Source organism: Bombyx mandarina, chromosome 09 (assembly GCF_030267445.1).
Source record: "Bombyx mandarina strain Sakado chromosome 09, ASM3026744v2".
Taxonomy (NCBI): Eukaryota; Metazoa; Arthropoda; class Insecta; order Lepidoptera; family Bombycidae; genus Bombyx; species Bombyx mandarina.
Window position 1 is genome coordinate 752939 of NC_143216.1, and position 24463 is coordinate 777401.

The 24463-nt window shown below is 38.9% G+C and overlaps 2 protein-coding genes across 5 annotated transcripts; both read left to right on the top strand.

Annotated features, from left to right (window-relative positions):
* The first annotated feature begins 1242 nt into the window (after positions 1 to 1242).
* Positions 1243 to 15000, top strand: Sply (Sphingosine-1-phosphate lyase). Of its 4 annotated transcripts, none has more exons than XM_089729628.1 (11): positions 1243 to 1462; positions 2554 to 2701; positions 3122 to 3337; positions 3578 to 3786; positions 5370 to 5603; positions 7354 to 7563; positions 9105 to 9225; positions 10622 to 10739; positions 11312 to 11458; positions 11556 to 11676; positions 12265 to 15000. In XM_089729628.1, the coding sequence occupies exons 2-11, from the start codon at positions 2566 to 2568 to the stop codon at positions 12373 to 12375; spliced, it is 1623 nt and encodes a 540-aa protein (XP_089585754.1). In that variant the 5' UTR covers positions 1243 to 1462; positions 2554 to 2565; the 3' UTR covers positions 12376 to 15000. The 4 variants fall into 4 exon arrangements, with proteins under 4 accessions (XP_089585754.1, XP_089585757.1, XP_089585755.1 ...); XM_089729631.1 differs by having other exon boundaries at positions 1302 to 1418; XM_089729629.1 differs by lacking the exon at positions 1243 to 1462 and adding an exon at positions 1482 to 2017.
* A 681-nt stretch (positions 15001 to 15681) lies between these two features.
* On the top strand, positions 15682 to 24463 carry LOC114247425 (uncharacterized). Its single transcript, XM_028180393.2, has 11 exons — positions 15682 to 16012; positions 16351 to 16503; positions 17532 to 17628; positions 18819 to 18948; positions 19971 to 20061; positions 21191 to 21353; positions 22030 to 22434; positions 22839 to 22994; positions 23069 to 23257; positions 23703 to 23782; positions 23974 to 24463. Exons 1-11 carry the CDS (start codon positions 15878 to 15880, stop codon positions 24193 to 24195), a joined length of 1821 nt encoding a protein of 606 aa, XP_028036194.2. The 5' UTR covers positions 15682 to 15877; the 3' UTR covers positions 24196 to 24463.

A 24463-nucleotide genomic window follows, 5' to 3' on the forward strand; every position in this document is an offset into this window, starting at 1 on the left:
TTTGACCGGGTATTACTTGTCTAATATATTTACATATCGCAGTCTGTTAAATATCCCGATAGACTGTTAAAATATCACTACAAAAAGATGAAAAATATTGAAAAATCAATCACTACTTTCTTCTTTTAGGGCTTTCGCCTCTTTACGAAAGAAAGATTAAACACATGATCAAGAATATGAGACATTTCTTACTATATATATTTTAACATTTATGGTATTTTTATTTTTCACATTGTAATAATTTTCAAATTTGAAATGATTATTTCCCTCGTTTCTTCTCTTTCTCTTTCTATGTCTGTCTCTTTCTAACATATGTTAGAAGAATGAATAATTAACGCTCTGGAACATTTATTTATACCATTTTGCTTTGGTAAGTTGTTGCTTCTTGATCTTGACAAAAAAAAGAAGAAAAGTCGTACATATACCTAGTTATTTTAGTAAATTTTCTAGTTATTTTTGGTATAATTTTTTGTCCCCTCTCCCATGGATATTACAAGGTTAATTGAGCCATTGAAGCCGACTTTAAGACAAAATGTTATCATTGCATTGGGCACTATCAGCTATTCCATGTTTTAAATAAGAATGCTCTGCTTCACCACAGAAATAGGCTCGATGGGTTTACATTTTATGTACATTTTACAAAACATTTTTAATAAATATCAATTTCATTTCATAATGGTAGAAGACATACAGAATTAAATTTAGCTAGACCTGAAAAAATTAAATCTACAACATTATTTATATAAATCAAACCCCTATTAAAGTTTACGGGGGAAATTTTGTCGAGAGTATACTAAGAGGCTATACGAATTGTATTATTTCGTTGGTTTTGAAGTTTCTTTACACTTCTTCTTCTTGCTTCGGTTTCCTCAATACTGAGGGTCGTGACCACCTCCTCGCAACAAGAGCTTATTATATACGGACCATTCCATGCCATTATCTGCCGCCTTTACACTTAAACATTTTTGATAATTATGGTAACAATAACTATGCTCGAATTTACGAAATGCGAGAAATAAAATCGATGGTTCTCGAGTTCTCTTAAAAAATCTACTGAGGTTCCAAACTTTTTTAGAATTTATTGGGAGGTTATTTTAATTCATCAATTTGATATCTTTGTGATTAATTTTTCTTTCATTCAACAGATATGATTTCGGTCTTTTTTTTAAAGTTTAGTTGTATAGACTGCGTTCCTTTTGCCTTGTACAATATCCAAGAAATAAAAAGAAATTGACGTTAGACGTACATACTTACATAGCAGTGTCACCCATGTGTCACCAGTTGATGTGATTATAAGATTTAATTTTATAGGAATCGACTTTTGGACCTCGTATATACTCGTAATTGTCTTCAAAGTACTTCAAACGGCTTGAATACAATGACAGTTGCTGAGGATTGTTTGTTTTAGTGTTACATAGGTACTAGCTTATTTATTGTTTGCGGTCTCGCTAGGTCGGAAAAGGTAAATCAAATTTTATACTATAAATAGGTATAGGTGACTACACAAGTACAGATACAGCTCAATAAATAAAAGTGATAATAATATGTAACTTTTATTTGTGACTAAATAAAAAAATAGATATATAGTAATATTTTACGCAGGTTAATTTTACTTCGTGAATGATAGTCAAATTAGTCAAACTTTGGTGATCACAATAGTCAGTGGCTTTAGGTTGTGTTTACCAAATTTATTGTTTTTTTATTCTTTGGGTGTTTTTTACTTGTAGTCTATTATGTCGGAGATCATATAAGCCTTAAGTTCATATTGTTGGCGATGTTACAACTAAGACAAGCATTGTGGGAATAACTAGCATCATATGGCTGCTGCCCCTGGTGTTGTGTCCATAGGCGAAGGTTGGAGGGCAAATAAACCTTTTCTAAAACGTTGTAAGAACTATAGTTGTTATCAGTGATTTATTCTAGATTATGTCTATAGCACTTTGATTGAGGGATTAGTGAAACTGATAGGAGTATTATATAGGAATATTGTAGTTTCTTGTACTTTGAACACTGCTAAGTAAGTAATAATTAGAACATTCTGAAAATACTCCATTTTGTTTGATATTATTTGTATGGGTATGATTTTTGTTGTAAATGTAGATTTTATACAGTGAACATGTTGGAAGGTTCTATTTGAGGGGACTGCTCTCTGGATGTAAGAGGCTATTTTAAAAATATTGACATCATGGTTAATATATTACAAACACTACACTATTACACATTTACAATATTTTATAACCCTAGGATGTTTCACTGTCTGTGTCTAGAAGATTCAATGAACTTCATTTCTGTCAATCATCTGTTTTGATTGAAATAAACATTCCAATATTAGAAAACTGTTACTTCACATTTGACAAGTGTTGCCTGCCATTACTTACATATTCAAACTCCAACAGCACATAAAGTAAAATTGGTATTAAAAGCAAACCTATTAATTAGAATTTATTTTTTTATTTTTTGTAAAATGAATGAACTAACTATGAAGTAAATGCAATGATTTTATTGCTTACAAAGGCAAAGTCTCTTTATAGTAAACATATATTTTTTTTTTAGAAATCACTAGTCATGAGTGAGAGACCACAGCCCTTAAGGGCTATAAACAAGTTTTTTGATGGAAAGGAGCCATGGCAAATTGTATCAATGACAGCTTCTTCTTTATTAGCCATAGTTTGGGTTCACAGTTTATACAATGCAAGAGAAAGTAAGTACTCAGACACTAATTCCAAGTTGCTTTTGATATATTATATGCTTGGCATCATAAACTTATTTGGCATTATAAAATTGAAAAGCACAACGAGTTTTGCTGGTGTTGATGACAAAGGTAAAACTAAAACATTACCACCAGTAATTATACAAATTACAATTTTGCTGCTTTAACTTTTATTATACTGTGTTATTCCTTAACTGTGGAAGTCGATCAGGAACATTTGTTAAGTACATCATTCACTAGAAAAATTGGTACCTGGTGAACTACTGTTGCATTGCTTGATATGAATGCACCAACTGTATTAATTATCCTTTTAGGCTATGTCAACCTCAAAATGTAGAACCACATTTATGACACACATTTATTTATGTTAATAGAATAAATTTTATATAATATTGAAATATTTATGTGCAGGTGTGACAGTCCGCCTTCGAAAACAGTTTTTCAGGTGGCTACGTCAAGTTCCAATGGTAAGGAAGAAGATAGAACAAAAAATGGCCGAGATAAAGAAAGATTTCCATACAGATGTAGAAAAGAGACTCGCAGGAGTCACAATTAGAAGAGAATTGCCTGAACAAGGTTTAGATCCTGAACAGATATCGCAAGAAGTCAGAGATCATCTGAATTTAGGTATGTTTATATTTTTCTTTAACATAACATTTTACATTTTATTTCATTAATTATTTTAATTTACATAAACCCTCCAGAGTAGTTCAACGGTGTGACATATCCTCGAAATGAGGTTTGAAAGCAGTTCACTTGTTGCACAGGTGCATCAGCAACATTAATGATTACGATCTTTTGATCAGTTTTGACAATTCAAGAGGTCTGAATCTTGTGTTTTACCTATAAAACATTTTGGGATTTTAGGGGCTTATGATTGGAAGAATGGTGCAGTATCTGGTGCAGTCTACCACTTGTGTGAAGACATCAGTCGTGTGGCTTGCGAGGCTTATACCTTGACTGCCTACACCAATCCACTGCACTCAGATGTCTTCCCAGGAATTAACAAAATGGAGGCGGAGATTGTGCAGATGGCTATTAATTTATTCAATGGTGATGAGGAGTGTTGTGGCACAGTAGGTGTATTATGCTCTTATGTAATTAAGATATTTGCAGAAGAAGCAAATTAACACAATTGTTTTTAAATAACTTAAGACACTTAATCAGTGGTTAAGGTGTGGCTTATAGGGCTTTCAAATAAATCATATTTTATGGTAATTGACATTAATTTATTGTCTTTTAGATCTGGTAACTGCCTAAGACTAAATGGTATATGAGTGTGTGCAAAAAAGTATAACGTTATGCAGGTAGTGGATTTTTTTTACTAACAGAGTCACCTTTCTTTATTTGCAATGTTTGAGAACCACCTTGTAAATACCGTTTGTTTTGAAGTATGCTGTGATCCAAATAAGGCTATGTAATGAGTCATATCATTACTTGGCACTAGTTGATTCAAGGTGACTCCGTCACAGTCATTAGTGTTTTTTCCATTCCGCACATAATTAACGTAATTAACAATGCTTATCTTCATTATTTATCATAGTAACTAATAATCTATTATATACGCATCACATATTAACGTTTGCAATTAAGTATTAGAATTTTTATTGAAATATTTAAATTGTTCACTTGAGATATCTTTATTACTTTGATCTGATCTAGTTGTCTTCGGGAACCTCGTAGGAGGGTCGGCCCCAGGCCCGAAAAAAAATTATTGTTGTCTTAAAAATTGTTTGAAATAATTACTTGATTTCCTTATTTTCATTGCACCTATTTCCAAATACAATAATATGATGAAAACAAATAGTTTAATGTCACAATGGCTATTATACATTATCATCAGGTCCAAGTTTCAGTTGGATTGGTATATGAGTTATCATGCTCTTTAGATTTGGAACACTTTATCACTTTGCAGATATAGGCTGCCTGTATTTTAGATTAGAGCAAGCTAGGTAGGAGAGAGATTACTATGAATGGTAGCAGCCGTAGAAGATGGAGGAGTTACCCTAGTCTGCATTACAATATCTTCTAGCTTCTAAATATGTAAAACGTCCCTAATAATTCAGTGGATTTTCATTTAATAGTAGTAGTAGTATTAGTAATAATAATAGTATTTTTAGACAATCTTGTGGGATGTAGATAGTGAAAGGTTTTTAAGACTTATCTATATATTAATATGTAAAGCAAAAACTTTGTACCCCTTTTTACGAATATTTCGCGGACGGAGGATTATGAAATTTCCCACACTTATAGAGAATATAGAGAAGGAGTGCAGAATGTAAATTTTTATTTTTTTATTTTACATTAATAATACATTAAATCCATGAAAAAAACTATACACACACTGCCATGTATTGGACACAAATACATAATTATATAATAATATACTCTTTGTTTATTGTCAAATATTTGTTATTGCATAAAGTCTGTGGTCAAATTAAAAATAGATTAATATTGTTTATTTTTAATATTATTTGTCTATAGTGTGGTCTTGATGAAATCTGTAAATAAAGAAGTATAATAAGTAGTATAGTAAAGTATAATAAGTCTTTGACAATAGAATCATAATAGTGTACAAACATATAATTTCAATTAATTATAATCCAATTTCGACTACTCGGGATGACTAGTTTAAATAATTTAGTATGATTATTTCTAGGTAACTACAGGTGGCACAGAATCCATAATAATGGCGTGCAAGGCCTTCAGGGACCTCGCCTACAGCAAGGGCATAAGCAACCCACAGATAATCGTGCCATCAACTGCCCATTCTGCTTTCGACAAGGCGGCTCAGTACTTAGGCCTGTTTGTTGTGACCATACCGGTGGACCCGGTGACGCTATGTGTCGATGTCGATAAGGTCAGCGATGCTATTGGAAGACGAACGTGCTTGGTGAGTTCTTGAACTTCTTTCATTCTTGTTTTTTAATTATTTTTTTATTGCTTAGATGGGTGGACGAGCTCACAGCCCACCTGGTGTTAAGTGGTTACTGGAGCCCATAGACATCTACAACGTAGACGCGCCCACCTTGAGATACAAGTTCTAAAGTCTCAGTATAGTTACAACAGCTGCCCCGCCCTTCAAACCGAAACGTATTACTGCTTCACGGCAGAAACAGGCCGAGCGGTGGTATCTACCCGCGCGGACTCACAAGTGGTCCTACCACCAGTAATATTGTTATGAGAGTAGCATATCTATACTAATATATAAATCTACAGTGGTTTTGACGGATGTTTCGTTATAACTACTGAACCATGCACCGATTGACTTGAAACTTGGTATCCATGTAGAAAATACATGTACTTAATGGATAGGCTAATATTTATATGAGTGTTGGACTCCCTAATAATAGTGATAATAAATAATAATGTTAATTTTAAATGCCTAGCGAAGCGGGCGAGTATTAATGGCTTTTTTAATGGCCGCTGGGGTTCGGGATAAATAAAATTCTACCGGAGTACAATTTAAAACTGTATTCAACACTTAGAACACTTAAACACTTCACAAGCACTTTAAAACTCTCAATTCGTTTGCTCCGCTTCGCTTCAGGTGATCCGTTCGCTGTTTCGCTCCGAGTAGTTCCGATTACTGACTGACTGCGCGCCATCTCTACAACGCTTTTATAGCTGATACCACATCCCTAGAATTATCGAGAATATTCCACACATTTCTAGTAGTAGTTTCCGCCATCTGACAATAGATGGCGTTGTACTTTTTTGGTACTTTTGAAGCGTTCTAGGTACTACTAGATCCTTCAATATTCGGCGATAGATGGCGTTACTCTTACCGGCGTAATAATATGGACTACCTGATGGTGAATGGTTAACGTCGCATATGAGCGTCAGTAATTTATTTATTTGGAAAACAAACAGTACAATACAAACATGTTCACCAAATATGTTTCCATAATCAAAATCGCATTTAAGTAAAAAGTGAACAGAGAAGAGAAATTTAGAAATTTAAGTTACAAAAAAACAAAACCAACACAATACCCATATATTATTTTGTACATCAATTTACACTATAAGACTATAATAATCATCGGACTAAATCACCTTATAAATATTTTAAAATAGCTTTTCTAATGTCGGAGTCACAGGCATTTGTAGATAGAATAGGTGACTAGAATAGGTGGCGTTGCCGGCGGCTCGAATTAAGAAAATAAGCAACTCTTTCAGGGGGCTGGGTGTACAACTTTTCAACAAGATCCCACAAAACGTTCAACTACTACCTGTTCATAGATTTAAGAAAACTGTCAAGGAACGTTTGTGCAACAAGGCATATTATAAAGTTAAGGATTTTTTACTAGATGGCACTACGTGGGAATGAGGCGTTCGCTTCATTTTTCATTATTATTATTATTTATTTGAATTGTATTTTTTTGAATTGTTTTTTCGTATACTGTAAATATGTTTTCTTGTTTAAAAAAAAAAAGAAAATATTTGAGAAAATACACAAAAAAAAAGCCCGCTGAGTTTGTTTCGCCGGTTCTTCTCAGGACTGTGGCTTTTTTTGGAAGCGGTGGTAGAGTTAACATTTTCTTTTACATTTTGACATTCAACAAGTGTGTTTTTGATGACATCCAAGTTGAAATAAATGATTTTGAATTTTGAATTTTGACAAGTGCGGGGTGGTTCATTAGATCGTGGGGTCGGCTCCGAACTACCCGTACGGCACGATGGACGACATCGGCGCGTTGTCTGCGCTGGCGGTGCGCGCGGGGGTGCCGCTGCACGTGGACGCGTGCCTGGGCGGGCTGGTGGCGGGCTTCATGCCGGCCGCCGGACACCACGTGCCGCTCTTCGACTTCCGCCTGTCCGGAGTCGCCAGCATCTCCGCCGACACGCACAAGGTACGTCCCTACGCACATACGAGAGTCCGACAGCTGACTTTAAGTTAAGTGGTTACAGGAACTCACAGCCGTGAATATCGCTATCAATCTTGAGATATGATGTTTAACTCTCAAGTGTAACTGAAATATTCCAGATGGTCTGTATCACAATTACGGCACAATCGTATTTATAGTAAAAATTAAAACTAGTCAATAATAATTTTGCGCAGAGCCTCCGCCTGAAGAACAATAGATCAGAGCGTGGCCATCTTGTGTCTTTACCACTTCGACAAATAAGATACGCCGGCGACATGTTGCAGGGGGCGTGGTTTAACAGTCTTTGCACACGGCACTCGGATCACCTGATGTGACGTGCTGCGTTGAGATGCGCGAGTCGACTTGCTCACTCGCCACATAACAACTGCATAACGGATTCGTGCGGACTAGGAAAACGCCCGTAATAATCCAATTTTGGAAACTCATCCAGGGTTGATGTTGTCTTTGTTAAAATTTTACAATATATAGCCTGTTTTGCCACCACCCATTGTTCCTGCTGTTTTGATTCAGAAATGTGGCGACGAGCGTTTCATTAATTTTCATACTTCTTGCAAGCAAAGTATGTGCAGTAGGCAAATACTTAATGACGGACACATAACAACTTATTAACTCACAGCGACTTAGGACATTGAACCGACGGCGCTGGCGCACACAGCGTGCCACGAGTTTATAAAACCCGAGCTAGTGATCTCGGTACAGCAAAAAAGACATTTATTCTAAAGACCCAGAGGATCTAAATGAGACCATAGATAGGGATAGAAATCGGAACGCTTGTGAGTTTGGGCCAGAGAATGTACAGTAAATTAAATATACAGTAAATTAAACCCGCAAAATTATAATTTGCGTAATTACTGGTTGTAGGACCTCTTGTGAGTCCGCGCGGGTAGGTACCACCACACTGTCTATTTCTGCCGTGAAGCAGTAATGCGTTTCGGTTTGAAGGGTAGGGCAGCCGTTGTAACTATACTTGAGACCTTGGAACTTATATCTCAAGGTGGGTGGCGCATTTACTTTGTAGATGTCTATGGGCTCCAGTAACCACTTAACACCAGGTGGGCTGTGAGCTCGTCCACCTATCTAAGTAAAAAAAATATCGGTTGTCTGTAAAATCGGTTTACTGACGATAGTTGAACGTGACAACGTCATAAGAAAATACTGATGGAATGGCTTCATTTTCCAAAAGAAAATTTTAATTTTATTTGTTTGATAGATATTTTGTATGGATATAGAGAAGGAGGTAAATGGAAATCACTATTGAATTGATCAAGTTATATTTATTTGTACGCATAAATACAATTATGTAATTTTTTTTTTACAATGTGCCTCTTTGTCGCGCAATGCGCACTCTCGTTTGCACTTCAAGTCTTAAATGGAACGCCTCAGAGCGAAGTAACGCCATGAGGTATGTTTTTTCGTGCGTGCAGCCGGCTCCATCTAATAATAAGACGTTGTCACGTCAAAAAACAAAATTAGAAATAAAAAATTAGAATAGAATTTGTTTTCAGTACGGGTACGCCCCGAAGGGCACGTCGGTGGTCCTGTACCGGCGGGCGGAGTACCGGCACTGCCAGTACACCGTGACCACGGAGTGGCCGGGCGGCGTGTACGGCTCGCCCACCGTCAACGGTAACCCATAGCGGACGTACTACTGTTTCTGATTAAGGATTCGAATTGTTAGGTTCGGCTAAATGTAAAGGAAACCATTGGTTCACATCGCGCCTTGCAATCGAAAATCGAATCCGATTTGTTTTCTAGTTTTTTAATACATTACATTCAGGTAAATGATTTTTTTGACAGCAATTTTCGTGTTGTCTCTTAGTTATAGTACGATTCGGCTTTGGAATGAGCTCCCCTCCACGAACGCCATAACATTTCCTTCTTCAAACGAGGCTTGTGGAGAGTATTAAGCGGTAAGCAGCGGCGCCGGCTTGGCTCTGCCCCTGGCATTGCTGAAGTCCATGGGCGACGGTAACCACCCACTATCAGGTGGGTCGTATGCTCGTCTGCTTAAAAGGGCAATAAAAAAATTATAAATTAGATCTAACGACTTACCGTGAATCGTTCCGCAACAACGTCCGAAAGTCCTGGCCGAGGATGAGTATTGCCGGCAGAATCAGTCCATCTGTCCTTCATATGTAGAAAGTCATTGGTCACTGTCTTCCAGCTTTTTATGTGAAAGGGAAAACTATAGACTATTTAAAATCTATGTGCGTGCCGACGCGGCGACAGCGGCTTCGCGTAACAAAATCTGTTTTTTTTTGTTTTTCCGCACTAAAAGGCAGATGGCGCTAGTATCGCTTTGAAGAACCATTTTCCAAGGAAAATTCTGTTACAATACGAATTGGACTTCCGGAATTCGATTATTACAATTTAGTCAAACGTGTAAATTGTTATATTGCTATATAGTCTATCTTGTATTGTATTTATTTTTCACATGTGCATACTGGTGGTAGGACCTCTTGGGAGTCCGCACGGGTAGGTACCACCACCCCGCCTATTTCTGCGGTGAAGCAGTAATGCGTTTCTGTTTGAAGGGTGGGGTAGCCGTTATAACTACACTGAGATCTTAGAACTTATATCTCGAGGTGGGTGGCGCATTTACGTTGTAGATGTCTATGGGCTCCAGTAACCACTTAACACCAGGTGGGCTGTGAGCTCGTCCATCCACCTAAGCAATAAAAAAAAAAAAACAAGTATTATATATTTTTATGTAAGTTTATCAAGATATAGCACCGTCCAGTTTGCTCATTCCTCTCCCTGTAAGGTTGCCTGGAAGAGATAGCTTTTAGAGATAAAACCGCCAATTTATGTCACAGACTATTATATGTTTTATATGCTTCTTTGTACATGTTGGGTTAAATAAAGAGTTATATTATTATTATTGTTAATCGTTTTCCAAAAGAAAGTCACATGAGAGGTCGCACTGGCCCCCATGTGTCCCCCAGCCGACCCCCTCCGGGTTGTTTAGGGGATGCGCCCTTCAGTCCCCGCTGCGTTCACACGTGCGCTGTTCACATTGCAGGCAGCCGAGCCGGCGGGCTGATCGCGGCGTGCTGGGCCACCATGATGTTCGTGGGCAGACAGAGATACATTCAGATGACGAAGGAGGTGGTGGACACGGCGAGATACATCGAAAATGAGTGAGTTCGATTTGTTACGTTATAACTAAACTACGAATAGGTGTTCGTTTAGCGCTGTGGTACATACCTCTGCCGCGCCCCAGTCTCGGTCTGGTGCGATCCCCTGGTGCAACCCCCTGGCGCGACCCCTGGTGCAACCCCCTGGCGCGACCCCTGGTGTGACCCCCTGGTGAGGTCGTCGCCCTCGCGTGGTAAAGTGCGCTGTGGCGCCTGAGCTTAAGAACCGCCTAACATCAATCAGGCTCAGTAACTGTTTATCAAAAAAAATCGAAAGTAAAAATAAGTAGACGGAGAAAAAAATTCTTATCATTTTTTACTGTAACACTTTAAGGTTGGGATCACTGTTTGTAACGCATTTACACAAACATCTCGGTTTGTTTTCTTTCTAATTTAACTTCAGTAGATAATATTCATTGATCATTTTGAAGAGATTTATAACACAAAATACGGCTTCACTCCCTACAAGTTGACGCAGCCCTGCGAGTCGGGTCGGGGCACGAGGACCTAAGTTCGCTAAAGACGAGCGTTTTGTTATAAATAAGACTACAACGATCAAACATTTTCATTTTCAGATTACGCAAGATAGACGGCATCTTCATATTCGGCAAACCCGCCACCACCGTCATCGCGTTCGGCTCCCAGCGCTTCGACATCTTCCAGCTGGCCGACCTGCTGCACAAGCGCGGCTGGGCCCTCAACGCGCTGCAGTTCCCGTCCGGGTGGGTCCCTGCCCCGCTGCACCCCGCACCACCCCCGCCGCACCCCCGCACCCCCGCACCCCCGCACCCCCGCGCTAACCGTGCTGTGACGTTGCAGGGTGCACCTGTGCGTGACGCACGCGCACACGTGCGACGGCGTGGCGGCGCGCTTCGTGGCGGACGTGGCGGCCGCCGCGCGCACCTGCCTCGCCGACGCCGCGGCGCCAGTGCACGGCAAGGTACGCCCCCCGCGCCCCCCCCGCGGCCCTCCCCGCGGCCCCCGCGGCCCCCCGCGGCCTTTAGAACATACATCTGACGATTAGTTGTAGTTCGGTCCTCAAGCAGGTTAAGATAAAGGGGACCGAGTAATAACTTTGTACGGTTTGTACATGCCTAACGCAGTGCGTTGATGCGCCGTGCGTCGTCATTGTGGTGTCAGATTATTTTATTGCATTCTTGTATAGCAGTGCACTTAGCAACACGGACTCGTTAACACGCTACCATTTGTACTCAATCTGTCCTTAATTAACATAATAAAGGTGCTCAAATAACATACTCTTTTGGAACTCTACAAATATTCCCCTTGTCCCCAACAAACTTTAATTCTACTTTGAAATCGGACGAGCGCTGTAAAAGTGTACCAATAATAGATGCCATAAAACTGAGCCTTAGGACTCATGTCTCAAGCCTGGACGCGATATTTACGTCGTTAATGTCTACGGACTTCGTTAACTACTCAACAACAGGCAGTAGGCTCGTCCACCACAAAATTCCCTAAACCAGTTGTACAATAGCAGTAAGAGCAAGCCCATGAATGTGTGTTCCAGATGGCGATATACGGCGTGGCGCAGGAGATATCGGACCGCAGCCTCGTGTCCGACATCACGAAGCACTTCATAGACTCCATGTACTACCTGCCCCAGGGCGACCCGCAGTAGCGCGCCGGGACACTCCGATTGTATTCCATTCCAAACGGCTTAGAAAATTGTAGATACATTTGAGGTGGAGGAGTGGGTCACTAATCAAGTAATTAAATAAACAGAGAGTGAACGAAAAGCCATAAAAGTTAGTCGTTTTTATAGTAATTTTTGTTCTAACGCTTATATTTAAGATCGTCGTGTTGACATGTCACTGACAGCCACTGACGAGTCGGAAGGGGTCCGCCACAGTGACGACCCCCCACACAGCGCAGGCGCCGCACTACGTACCGAGTACTTGTGCTCTGTGCGACTACACTGGACTACAGGAAACCAGACAAGGAGAATACCTTGAGCCACGTTGGTTAACGGTCAGACACACCCGCCCTAGTTCATATATATTTCCTCGGAGTGACCCGCGTCTAACTATTTTCTATAAATACGTAATAGAGTACATCATTTTATCTAATCATAGTCTGAGGGAATGCTCGCTTTGACCGCGGACTCCCCTGTTTTATTTTAAATCAAATTCTTAATCTATTGGTTGTTCTATTTAAAATTAAATTATAAATCGATTTGTTTTTGTACGTGCATACTTTCATGAACCATATTGGTTAATTGGCTAAGTCATCACGAGAGACCGTAGGTGCCATATTGTACAAAGTACATTTGAACAGTTGTAAACTGTCGTTATCTTATTTAATATGCACTTATTTCTATTAACAATGTCACTAACATTAGAGAGTAGAGTGTAAAGGAGGATTATCTGAATTAAAAGGTTTTTCTACAACTAATTAAAATAACGTCACTGTACCCACTGCATCCCGCAAACCAAAACGCATTACTGCTTCGCGGCCGAAATAGGCAGGGCGGTGGTACCCACTCGTGCGGACTCCAGGCGTCCTACCTACAAAAAATTAATAATTTAGTAATTCTTAAATTTAGTAATTCTCCTAAAAGTTGTAATCTAAAATCAATCAAGGCCGTTTTCCAATTACAGCACAAGAGCGCATTATGCGGCATAATGCTCAACTAAGCTTCAGCATAATTCGGCATTGTGCGTCACTGAGTCGCATTATGCTCTGTAATTAACCATTACTTAATGGTAGTTTTCCAATTACAGAGCATAATGCGACTTAGTGACGCACAATGCTGAATTATGCTGAAGCTTAGTTGAGCATTATGCCGCATAATGCGCTCTTGTGCTGTAATTGGAAAACGGCCAAAGTGGCAAGAAAAAAAAATACAAGCGCAGGGAAATAGAGATTTAGTTAGTTATTATAATACAAGAGGTGTATGAGGTACTTCACTTTATTTAGATCAGCTAATTTCAGATCGTACATTACTTTCTGATGTATTTTAGTTGAGATCTACATAGGAACCAATTTTTTTTAAAATTGATTTTATGACCTGGTAACTAAGACCTTTGAGTCATGTCTTATTTTAATTTATATTTTTATTTTTATGAAAAATGATGATATGGAGTGAAATGAAGATGATTAATTTGAGACATTAATCAACTGAGATGAAATTAAATGAAATGAGATGAGATGATGTGGTATGAAATATAATCTCAGTAAAATGGTGGTCATATACTGAGGTTTTTTCAGTGGACTTTTTGGAGGATACCGAAAAGTTACGTCCAGCGGCTTTGTTTTATTTTCCCACATTTGTGCACTTTCACAGATATTAAACAGTTAATAAACCACCGTTATTTCACATTTAAACCTGAAGAAACACTAAATAGACAAAATAAAACTAATCACACAACTTCACTCCTCGCGTTCCCGCCAAAAAGTCCGGAACCAAATGAGATTATCCTCCCGCTCTGTTCGACAAATCATAGCGACAAATTCACTTTCTTAATACGTAAATGACAAGCACAGTTTTATTAGAAAGAAAAAAAAAACCTATTTTTTTCTCCTACCTACGCCGAAAGTTCTAGTTTTCCTCCCGCTGTACAGGGAAGAAAATGTAACTTTTTCTCCCTGGGTACTGACAAGTGCACATGCGCGTTAGTGTCTACGTCTGCTCTCACGCACCTAAAATTCTCCGCCATTGTTGTGCTCGGGCTATTTGCAATATTGTGTTTAGTGTAAAAGTGTAATAAACAAGAGGCAATAAATTTTAATAGTGAAGTATTAAACAAAGATGAGTTCATCAGACAGTTCTTATTCAATTAGTTTATTTAAAAATTAAAAAACAGTTAAATTAGTATTTTTTTCAAATAAGGGGGGGCTCCGCCCCCCCCTACCCCCGGCCAGGGCTTCTCCCCTGGACCCCGGCTAGGTACTCCACAAACTTTCGGCCTGGTAGGAGAAAAAATAGTATGTGGACCGCGGTGCACAATGTACTATAACTTGTACAGTTATCTTGAATTCTATGCTCTAACATGGTTTATGTATATTATTCAACATTTATTGTATGTACTTAATTGAATTATAGATTGTATATTTGTATATTTTTATGAAAATTTTTGTAATCGCTCGATGAGCTCGCTCAATTTTCGTTCCACTCGCACCTCGTGTGTTTGGCGAACGTGTAAGCAAGACAAATATATTTTGTTGTGTTTTCAATAAATGTTTTTATATTAGAAACCAGTGCATCGTTGCAGTCAGAATATATTAAAAACGTTTCAACTACTAATTTGTTTTTCATTTATTAATCGAATGCAAATTGTTTTGTTTATAAGCGAGTCCGTTCATGGACACCACACCCTGAACCGTCTGTCTAGAGAAATAATGTCGAAGTTTCAATCGTAAAATGAATCTAAACTTGGATATAATTATGGTCGAATTTCAATGCAATCGCCCAAATTCATTTTATACGGCCATTGGCATATCAGAAAATACAACTTATTGAGCCTTTTTTTTATTGCTTAGATGGGTGGACGAGCTCACGGCCCACCTGGTGTTAAGTGGTTATATAAACCATAAACCATGTTATGGACTCCATAACATATCATTTTCAAGGTGTGTGGCGCATTTACGTTGTAGATGTGTAGATGAGCTATGGGCTCCAGTAACCACTTAACACCAGGTAGACTGTGAGCTCGTCCACAAATCTAAGCAATAAAAAAAAAAAACTACAACGTAAATACCGCCGGCCACCTTGAGATATAAGTTCTAAGGTATCAGTATAGTTACAACGGCGGCCCCGCCCTTCAAACCGAAACGCATTACTGCTTCACGACAAATAGGCAGGGTGGTGGTACCTACCCGCGCGGACTCACAAGATGTCCTACCACCAGTCTTAGGACTAAGTCTTAAGTAATCGGTGGAAGATTTATAATGGCTGTTATAAAAAATATGTTACCTTACCTTAATGCAATAAATACTTAACTATTGTATTAAGCACTGTTTCAAACATGCATAAAAACTGCAGGGTCTGTAGAAGCCGAGTCATCTAACTAGTTCTGTCAATGAGTGTTTTTATTTACGCGTAATGACACTGCCAAAATTTCTCGACGAGACTTCAGCCCCGAGAACTATCTTATAAAATGTAAATTGACTAGTGTGAACGTATGTCTATGATGAAGCTACTCCGTTTTAACAATATCCTGCTGTATTTGTCGTTGGTTGCATCAGTTCGGGGTATTAGTTATTGTGGCGCTAGAATGTGCGGGCAAACGAATGTACATACATTTTGTCAGTACCCTGTGAGTTTTAATGATGATCGTTTAATTTATTATGCTCATAAAAGGCCCTCTAGACTACCGGAGTCCTGATAGAAGAATCTGAATCGCAATTTGGCACATAGAGCCTACTGGAAGAGATTTCAACATGAAATTAGTAGTGCCCTTGTACTCTGTATCCTTATTGTCGTGTTTCTTTTAACAGCTGTGTGTACAAAATATTTATTAAATAAATAAAAATAAAATAGAGTTGACATTTGAGTCAGTTAATGTAGTGTAATTATTCTGTGTGAAATAACAGAGTATAGATTAATTATTCGTTAGATTAGTCAGGTTCCGTATGCACGGTAACATGGTTGCAGGAGGGTCCCAGTTCAAAATGCATGGGATACATTGAGACGCCACTCACTAAGGAAGAGAGGGCTCGACTTTTGGCCCGACTCAATCGCCGACGGAGCGAAGCAGCCGTCCGGCGAGTGCCCGGCACGGTGCCAGCCGGCGACATGTTGAAATTGGTACAACTCTAATCATATCCTTAAGTACAACACTATATACCATTTAACCCTTTGACCGCCATGTAGGTCACCGGTGCCGTACTCTTAATAAAGCGCCGGAATATCTAGTAGACTCTGGGAAAGACCAATCCTAAGACAATGATAATTAATCTGTTTCTAACAGACCTAAAAGACTAAAACATACATTAAAAACAAAAGTAGGCAGGCAAAGGGTTAACGGGCTCTCACCACGATATTCACATTTAATGGATTCCTGATATTTCGGCGTGTTGCAAGCACCGTGATTACGAGAACATTGAAGACTGCGCGATGTTATGATATTAACAGTTTACATCTCTTGTCAGTTTTTGGCTGTTATAGCTGGAACTCCATGGCTTACCCCTACCATATTTTTTACTGGTGGTAGGACCTGTTGTGAGTCCGCGCGGGTGGGTACCACCGCCCTGCCTATTTCTGCCGTGAAGCAGTAATGCGTTTCGGTTTGAAGGGTGGGGCAGCCGTTGTAACTATACTGAGACCTTACAACTTATATCTCAAGGTGGGTGGCGCATTTACGTTGTAGATGTCTATGGGCTCCAGTAACCACTTAACACCAGGTGGGCTGTGAGCTCGTCCACCAATCTAAGCAATAAAAAAATAAAAAATATATACTGATAGTATCGACAGTATTTTTTTTCTGAACACTTTGAGAATTATTATATTATTTTATAGTATTTTACTACTTAAACAAATTTTTTGGCATCTTTTTTGTTTTGGTTCATTCATTTGGTTCATTTGGTTCATCAAGGGTATAACAGCTTATAATCCAAAAAGCGGGACGTTGACTGCATTTCTAAAGTGACATTCATATTCTGGCACCGATGGGCCGTGTATCGAACCCTAGGTTTGTTGAGTGGTATTAAATTTTATGAGGGATATTCGCGTTAGGAGGCTTATGAAGGCTAACACGCGTATTTACGAGGAGATCACGATGTTCACCTTGACTAGATAGACACAAAGTTATGTCCTGATATATGCTTATGGTTCAGCGCTGGGTGGAGGAGTTGGCCCGCGAGGCTCAGCGGTGGGCTGACCAATGCCGGCCTCCGAGGACACCCGAAGAACGCGACGTCTGCAGGGATTTGTGTAAATATTTTTTTTAATATTTTTTTTATTCATCTTTTAAACTTAAGCTTCTTTAGCATCGTTGTGATTCGAAAGTCGATGATTTTTTTTTCTTGCTTAGATGGGTGGACGAGTTCACAGCCCACCTAGTGTTAAGTGGTTACTGGATCCCATAGACATCTACAACGTAAATGCGCCACCCACCTTGAGATATAAGTTCTAAGGTCTCAGTATAGTTACAACGGCTACCCCACCCTTCAAACCGAAACGCATTACTGCTTCACCGCAGAAATAGGCAGGGTGGTGGTACCTACCCGTGCGGACGCACAAGAGCTCCTACCACCACCATTACCGTCGCAGGTTTAAAAATAAAGACATTTATGTTTCTCAAATTTGAGCGCATGTCTGAAGTTACGTGTCACGAAGTGATTAAAAATGTCAAAGGGTCCCATGTGATCCTTGAACATTTTCAGGATTTTTCAGGATCCTTCGTTTTTTCTATCTTTTATTGTAATGGTAAATAAATAACGCATAATAAAAGTGCACAAAAAGTCTAGACGTATCGTAGTACTTTTTTATTATTATTGATGGATTACTAGTGATCTTTCCAATTTCACCTGGACAGGTGGGGGTCGTAGATCTGTTGTTACAAGAGTCCTTACGTAACCACGTAAATGCCGTCACAGAGACATGAGTTCTAACTCTCAGGTCTACACTACAGTACAGTACCCATTATCTCTTTTAATCGTAACGTAGGTACAGGTATGAACTATACTGGTGGTAGGACCTCTTTGTGAGTCCGCACGGGTAGATACCACCACCCTGCCGTGATTGTGAGTCCGCACGGTCTTTAGGTACCACCACCCTGCCGTAAAGCAGTAATGCGTTTCGGTTTAAAGGATGGGGCAGCCGTTGTAACTATACTGAGAACTTAGAACTTATATCTCAAGGTGGGTAGCGGCAATTACGCTGTAGATGTCTATGGGCTCCGGAAACCACTTAAAACCAGGTGGGCTGTGAGCTCGTCCACCCATCTACGCAATAAAAAAAAAGGTACGTGTTACATACACACATTAAAATTTTCATTGAAATTAATACTGTCATGGCTTAGATTAATATGCCACAAATCGTTGTAGGTTTAATGGATTTTGAATCCATAAATGTAGCTAGTTTTGATTTGATATGCTATTTTGGGAATTCGGTTTTTATAGATTCGACGTCGGTAGGGCAGTGCGTGGCGTCAGTGGTGGGCGAAGCGCCGGGTCTCCACGTGGAGTCCATGGTGGACTTGTGGTACATGCAAGGCCGGTATTATAGAGGAAACATTACTTATTACATTCCGTAAGTTTCACTTATTTTACGGGACCAATGGCCTATTAACTAAGTTTTTTTTTATAGCTTAGATGGGTAGACGAGCTCACAGTCCACCTGGTGTTAAGTCGTTACTGGAGCCCATAGATATCTAAAACGTAAATGCGCCACCCGCCTTAAGATATCTATAAGTTCTAAGGTCTCAAGTATAGTTACAACGGCGGCCCCACCCTTCAAACCGAAACGCATTCCTGCTTCACGGCAGAAATAGGCAGGGTGGTGGTACCTACCCGCGCGGAGTCACAAGAGGTCTTACCACCAGTATATGCATACGGCTTTTTTTATTTCCTACCTAAGCTGATAAGCCTTGAGATGCTATGTCAGCGTAACCCTAACGTGTCGGTGAGCTCTCGGGGCTTAAACCGGAGGTGTTGCTTACTAGCCCTAGGAAGAGTAGTGTTTCGCAGAATCTACCACCGGATCGGAAAAGCGACTCGCTGAGAAGATCCGGCGAGAAACTCAGTGGACTGTGTCTGTGGTTTAGTACATACAGCACTGACTGCAGATCGAATATATTAGTGATAGATTTGTAACGTCACTGTATTTATCATAATGTAGTTAGTTCCTGGTCTTGAACTGCAAGCTTACACAGCAAATAACAGCAGTTTTGGATCTTGTAGTAAATATTTATTATTATTCCCGAATCGAAGCGTTCAATTAGTTTGTGTAAGGAATGAGTAGTCCGATTACTAACCGACTGCGTGCCACCTCTGCAACGCTTTTATAGTCGAGGCGAAATCCCTAGAATCGTCGAGAATATTCCACAAGTCTAGTATTGTGTGTTTCTGCTATCTGACAATAGATGGCGTTGTACTTCTCGAGCGTTCTAGATGCTACTATATTCTTTGATATTCGTTCGACTATTCGGCGATAGATGGCGTAACTCTCACTGGCGTAACAACATAAAATATTTTAAATGTTAATATACATTATAAGACAATGCCAGCCTTTGTTGTATGTCTGAAGTTTGTATACGTTTTTTTTCTTCACAGTCCTCAAAGTACCGGCGGTTTTTATGGAGACTTTGCACAAATCCTCTGGTCGAAGACCTACATGGTAGGATGTGGCCGAAGTCGTTTCTTGGTAATCATGCACTGCTTTTTTATTTATTTTATATTCTCCATATTTCGTAATCAGCTAGTGATTCAAAGCTAGGAATCCGGGCATTGCAAGAACTGTAAACTCGACCGGTAAGTCGGAAAATAGTAAACAGATGTACTAATGCTGGTGAGATCAAGCTGTGTGAGTGAAAGTTTCAGATAATATACAACAAAAGACACTTGAAAAAATATGAAAAAAACTTCATTTGATTAAATTAGATGGACAGACGAACTAACGGCTCACCTGATGTGAAGTGGTTATTAGAGCACATAGACCGTACCCGGGATGACGCAACTTCCAGACATGAGATCGAAGTCCTAGTTAATAAAATTAAATAATAATTTAAAAAAACTAACAAAATAAGCTTTTATAGAAAATCCAACTAAAAAAGGGTGCGCGTACTTATGTACGAGCGTAAGAAGCTATACTTTATTTTTATTCTTTTTTTTTTAAATATTAAATAATTAATATTGAACGTTAACAAATTAATGCTAATAACACTTTTTTACGAGTGTATATGCGCGAAACTTCACCTGCGGCTATATTCAGACTCGCCAAGTTACGTCGGTCGTATTGTAATGAGCGATTTAGTGGGCAACTTCATTCTGTTAATTTTGTGTCACGGTGCGCGCGCATCGTTAAATTTCACTCTCATCAATTTTTCATAACGCACCTGAAGAAGTATAACTTCAAAAATAACAAATTAATATTAATAAATTTGAATTAAAAATAGTAGGTGCATGGTATAAGTATAGGTATAAATATTTTATGAACAGATATGAGTAGAAGGGTTATTTTGATAATATCCTTCCTGAAAAACACTCCACGCTTTTTTTTACAATAAAATCATGTTTTCCTTATACTTTGCAAATTCAAATTTATTAAAATTTATTTTCTATTTTTAAGTTGGATTTTCTCTATAAAGCGTGTTTTGTTAGTTTTTTTAAACTATTATTTATTTTTAATTTTTTAGTTGAATTTCAATTTTTTCAATATTTTTTTAAATATTGATTTGTCATCGGTCCTCTATAAATATACTAAATTTCGAGAGAAAAGCGTATTAAAAATAATAAAGAGTATAAATAGACTTACATAATTGACGTGTTATCAGAGTCAGGTGAAAGGTCGGTTCAGAACAGTAGAGCGTCTAGTGTGTAACTTCGCACCCCGCGGGCCCGCGCCCGCCCGCCCGCTGTGGAGCCCCGCCGCCCCCGGCACCGCCTGCCCCCCGCGCTCGCAGCGGGACCGCACGCTCACGGCTCTCTGCAACTATCGTTAGTATCCGCCAATCACATCTACTTGAGCACGTTTCTATGGGCGTACACAGACGGGTGGACGAGCTTATGACCCACATGCTAAGTGATTACTGAAGCTCATAGACGACATTACATCAAAACGTACTGGTGGTAGGACCTCATGTGAGTCCGCACGGGTTTGGTACCACCACCCTGCCTATTTCAGCCGTGAAGTAGTAATGCGTTTCGGTTTGAAGGGCAGGGCAGCCGTTGTCACTATACTTGAGACTTTAGAACTTATATCTCAAGGTGGGTGGCGCATTTACGTTGTAGATGTCTATGGGCTCCAGTAACCACATAACACTAGGTGGGCTGTGAGATCGTCCACCCATCTAAGCAATAAAAAAAAAAAAGCGTTAAATATCACTATATGTAAATGAAAATTTAAGGTACTTGCTACTATTTTCAATCTTGTACTGATCCACGCATTATCCAAAACAGAAGTCGTTTCCAAGTTGGTTTTCTTTACAAAATGTCACTATTTCGTAGTTCGATCGTTCATAATCACACGTCACGTCTTTGGAATTAATTAGTTTGAAAAATTAGTACTTACCTCACAACTGCACTGATTATGTGACTGCACTTCGCGGTTTAATTTCTATGCGAAGAAAGACTCCTTGTCGAATCGCAATAAATAAAAATTATCAAATTTTAGAACCACAACTTATCGAAAGCTCCAATACAGACAAACTGATGCCAATAAATGAACAGACCATTCTAACTACTGTTTTGGAGATTGAAGGAAACGAAACACTAAATTATTTTGGAGGTCTCGATGAAATATATTTGACTAAACTAGCGGTTATTACAATGAAAGACGCAATGACAACGTTGCGTTATAACTCATTGCAAAAGCGAGACGTAGCTGAAACAGTTTTGATAGAAGATGCAAAAGCTGAATTACAAATTCATAATAATATAAGTAATTTTAAAGAAATAAGTGAATCGAAATTCGGCAAAGGAACAACGATAAAGATCTCGAAGAAAGTAAATTTAATAGGAAGACCTAGAACATACAATATTGAAGAACTAAACGAAGTTTCTGAACAACAAACTGATAGTAAGTAACTCCAAACAAATATAAAAACTCTGCGTTATAGTCTTAAATAACAGTCAGTCATCAACCTTTAAAGGGTTTGACTCTTGACAAGCCAAGCTTTGAGTTTATTGGGAAAGTCGTAACGTGAATTTTCGGCACAAGTGGCAAAGTTTTTTTTACTGGCATTCTTCTTCCTCTTCTCAATCGTGCCACTCTTGACAGAGTGGTCGTGATCGTCATGTAGTGTTGGAAGGGGCAGACTTGATGTGTCACGATGTCGCGCCATCTCTCCCTGCTCGAGGCCATTCTACTGCACTCATTTAGGGGACCTCCCACTGCCATACATTGCACTTAAAGCACTCATTCATTGGCATTATGAGGCAAATAACAGGAAACGGATTCATAATATAATGGAAACCTTGCAGATGTTGATGCAGTGGATGATGTGTACGACATTGGAGAAGATTTATACGGGGATTATGAACAGAAAGAAAAAAGCAATAAAAGTAAGCTTCATGAACAAGAAGATAAAACCGATACAAATGTTGAACTTCCTAATCAAAATGACTCTATTGTTATTGGTCAGTATTGGAAAGCAAAACACAGAATTGAATTAAAATTAAACATTATAATAATCAGTGCAATAAAATTACAGAAAATGAATTGAGTAACGTTGAAAAAATTGAGTTTCCATCTACAGAAAACGATTCATCCAATGTGACAGCTACAATGGATACTGTTACTAAAGAAATGAGAGCGTCGGTAAATATGTCATCGGATGAAGAAATTAAATCTATTGTTAATGGATCATTGAAAGACAACGTTGATGATTATTTAAGTGATCGTGAGTGATATTTAGTTTCATTTCAGTGAAACGGGTTCCGAAAGGGCTCGTAGCGATTTTGCGTCACTCTTGATTTTAAATATTTAAAGTGCTCCATATTTTTCCATAAAACGTTGGAATATATTGTGGTTAATTTTGTACGCAACATGATTTCAGGGGCTACATAAGCGTAAAGAAGTAATAACATTGTGATTTAAAGTAAAATCTACAAAAAATATGAACTGGTATATTTGACAATCGAAAGTTTTGGGTATTTAGTAAGCCCTCATGATTCGGTGCCACAATTTTTGGCTATCAGCAAGTGGTTATGAGGTTTGGTCACCAGAACCATGAGCTCGTCCACTATCTGTGCAAAAATATATATATTTAATATTTCTAGATCAGATATTCAGGTATATCTTTAATATTTGAAATATTATAAAAGAGTGCATGTGTTGATTTCTAGCGGAAACGGTTCAAGAATTGCAAAAGGCATTGGAACAAATGGAACGAAGTCTTGCGCCTAAATCTGCACTCCACGAAAAGGTAGTCTAATATTCTAAAATGATATATTAAAATCGTGTATTGTCTTTGATTTTGTTTTCACTTTTCACATCTGCTAAATTAATCCATTCCTGAGACGTATTTAAAAAAAAAGCTTTTACTTCACACCTGCTTCTAAGTATTATCAAAGCTAATTAACACAGTTATTCTAATAATATGTTTCTATTTTCAAGGTCCGTCGAGAGATCCGAAACAAGCCTACAGGAAGCAAAAAAGAAGCGAACAGAGAAAGTCCAGCGAGACAGGAGGCTGCTGACAAAGGGCCAATGATAAATATGATCCTACGATATATGCCGTATTTGAAACAGTACGAAAATAGCTTGACTGGATCCTCGACGAGGGCGGGAAGCAGCGTCGTGCCTTGTGCTGTTGTTGTCTTCATGTTAATCTTGTGACAATTAAAGTTAAATGTTTATTATTTTTTACGTGCTTCCGAAATGTCATCATCATCATAATCGGTTGCTCTTGGCAGAGTAGTCGTGGTCATGAGGAATTCTTGCTTATTAAAGCCTTGACAGATGTTTTCTATAGTTTGCGAACCGAGGCCCAGCGCACACACTCGTTAAGTTCCGAAATGTACAGGGTATATTATATATAGGTACTTCGGAGGCTGAACGACAAAGGGAAGATCTCCAACCTAGCGGGTGATATTTGTTCGGTAGA

Coding starts and splice junctions, on each gene's coding strand:
- Sply (XM_089729628.1), top strand. CDS start 2,566: ATGAGTGAGAGACCACAGCCCTTAAGGGCTATAAACAAGTTTTTTGAT. Junction 3,787..5,369: donor ATGAGGAGTGTTGTGGCACA/GTAGGTGTATTA, acceptor GATTATTTCTAG/GTAACTACAGGTGGCACAGA. Junction 11,677..12,264: donor CGGCGCCAGTGCACGGCAAG/GTACGCCCCCCG, acceptor TGTGTGTTCCAG/ATGGCGATATACGGCGTGGC.
- LOC114247425 (XM_028180393.2), top strand. CDS start 15,878: ATGTCTATGATGAAGCTACTCCGTTTTAACAATATCCTGCTGTATTTG. Junction 23,258..23,702: donor TGATGATTATTTAAGTGATC/GTGAGTGATATT, acceptor GTTGATTTCTAG/CGGAAACGGTTCAAGAATTG. Junction 23,783..23,973: donor AATCTGCACTCCACGAAAAG/GTAGTCTAATAT, acceptor TCTATTTTCAAG/GTCCGTCGAGAGATCCGAAA.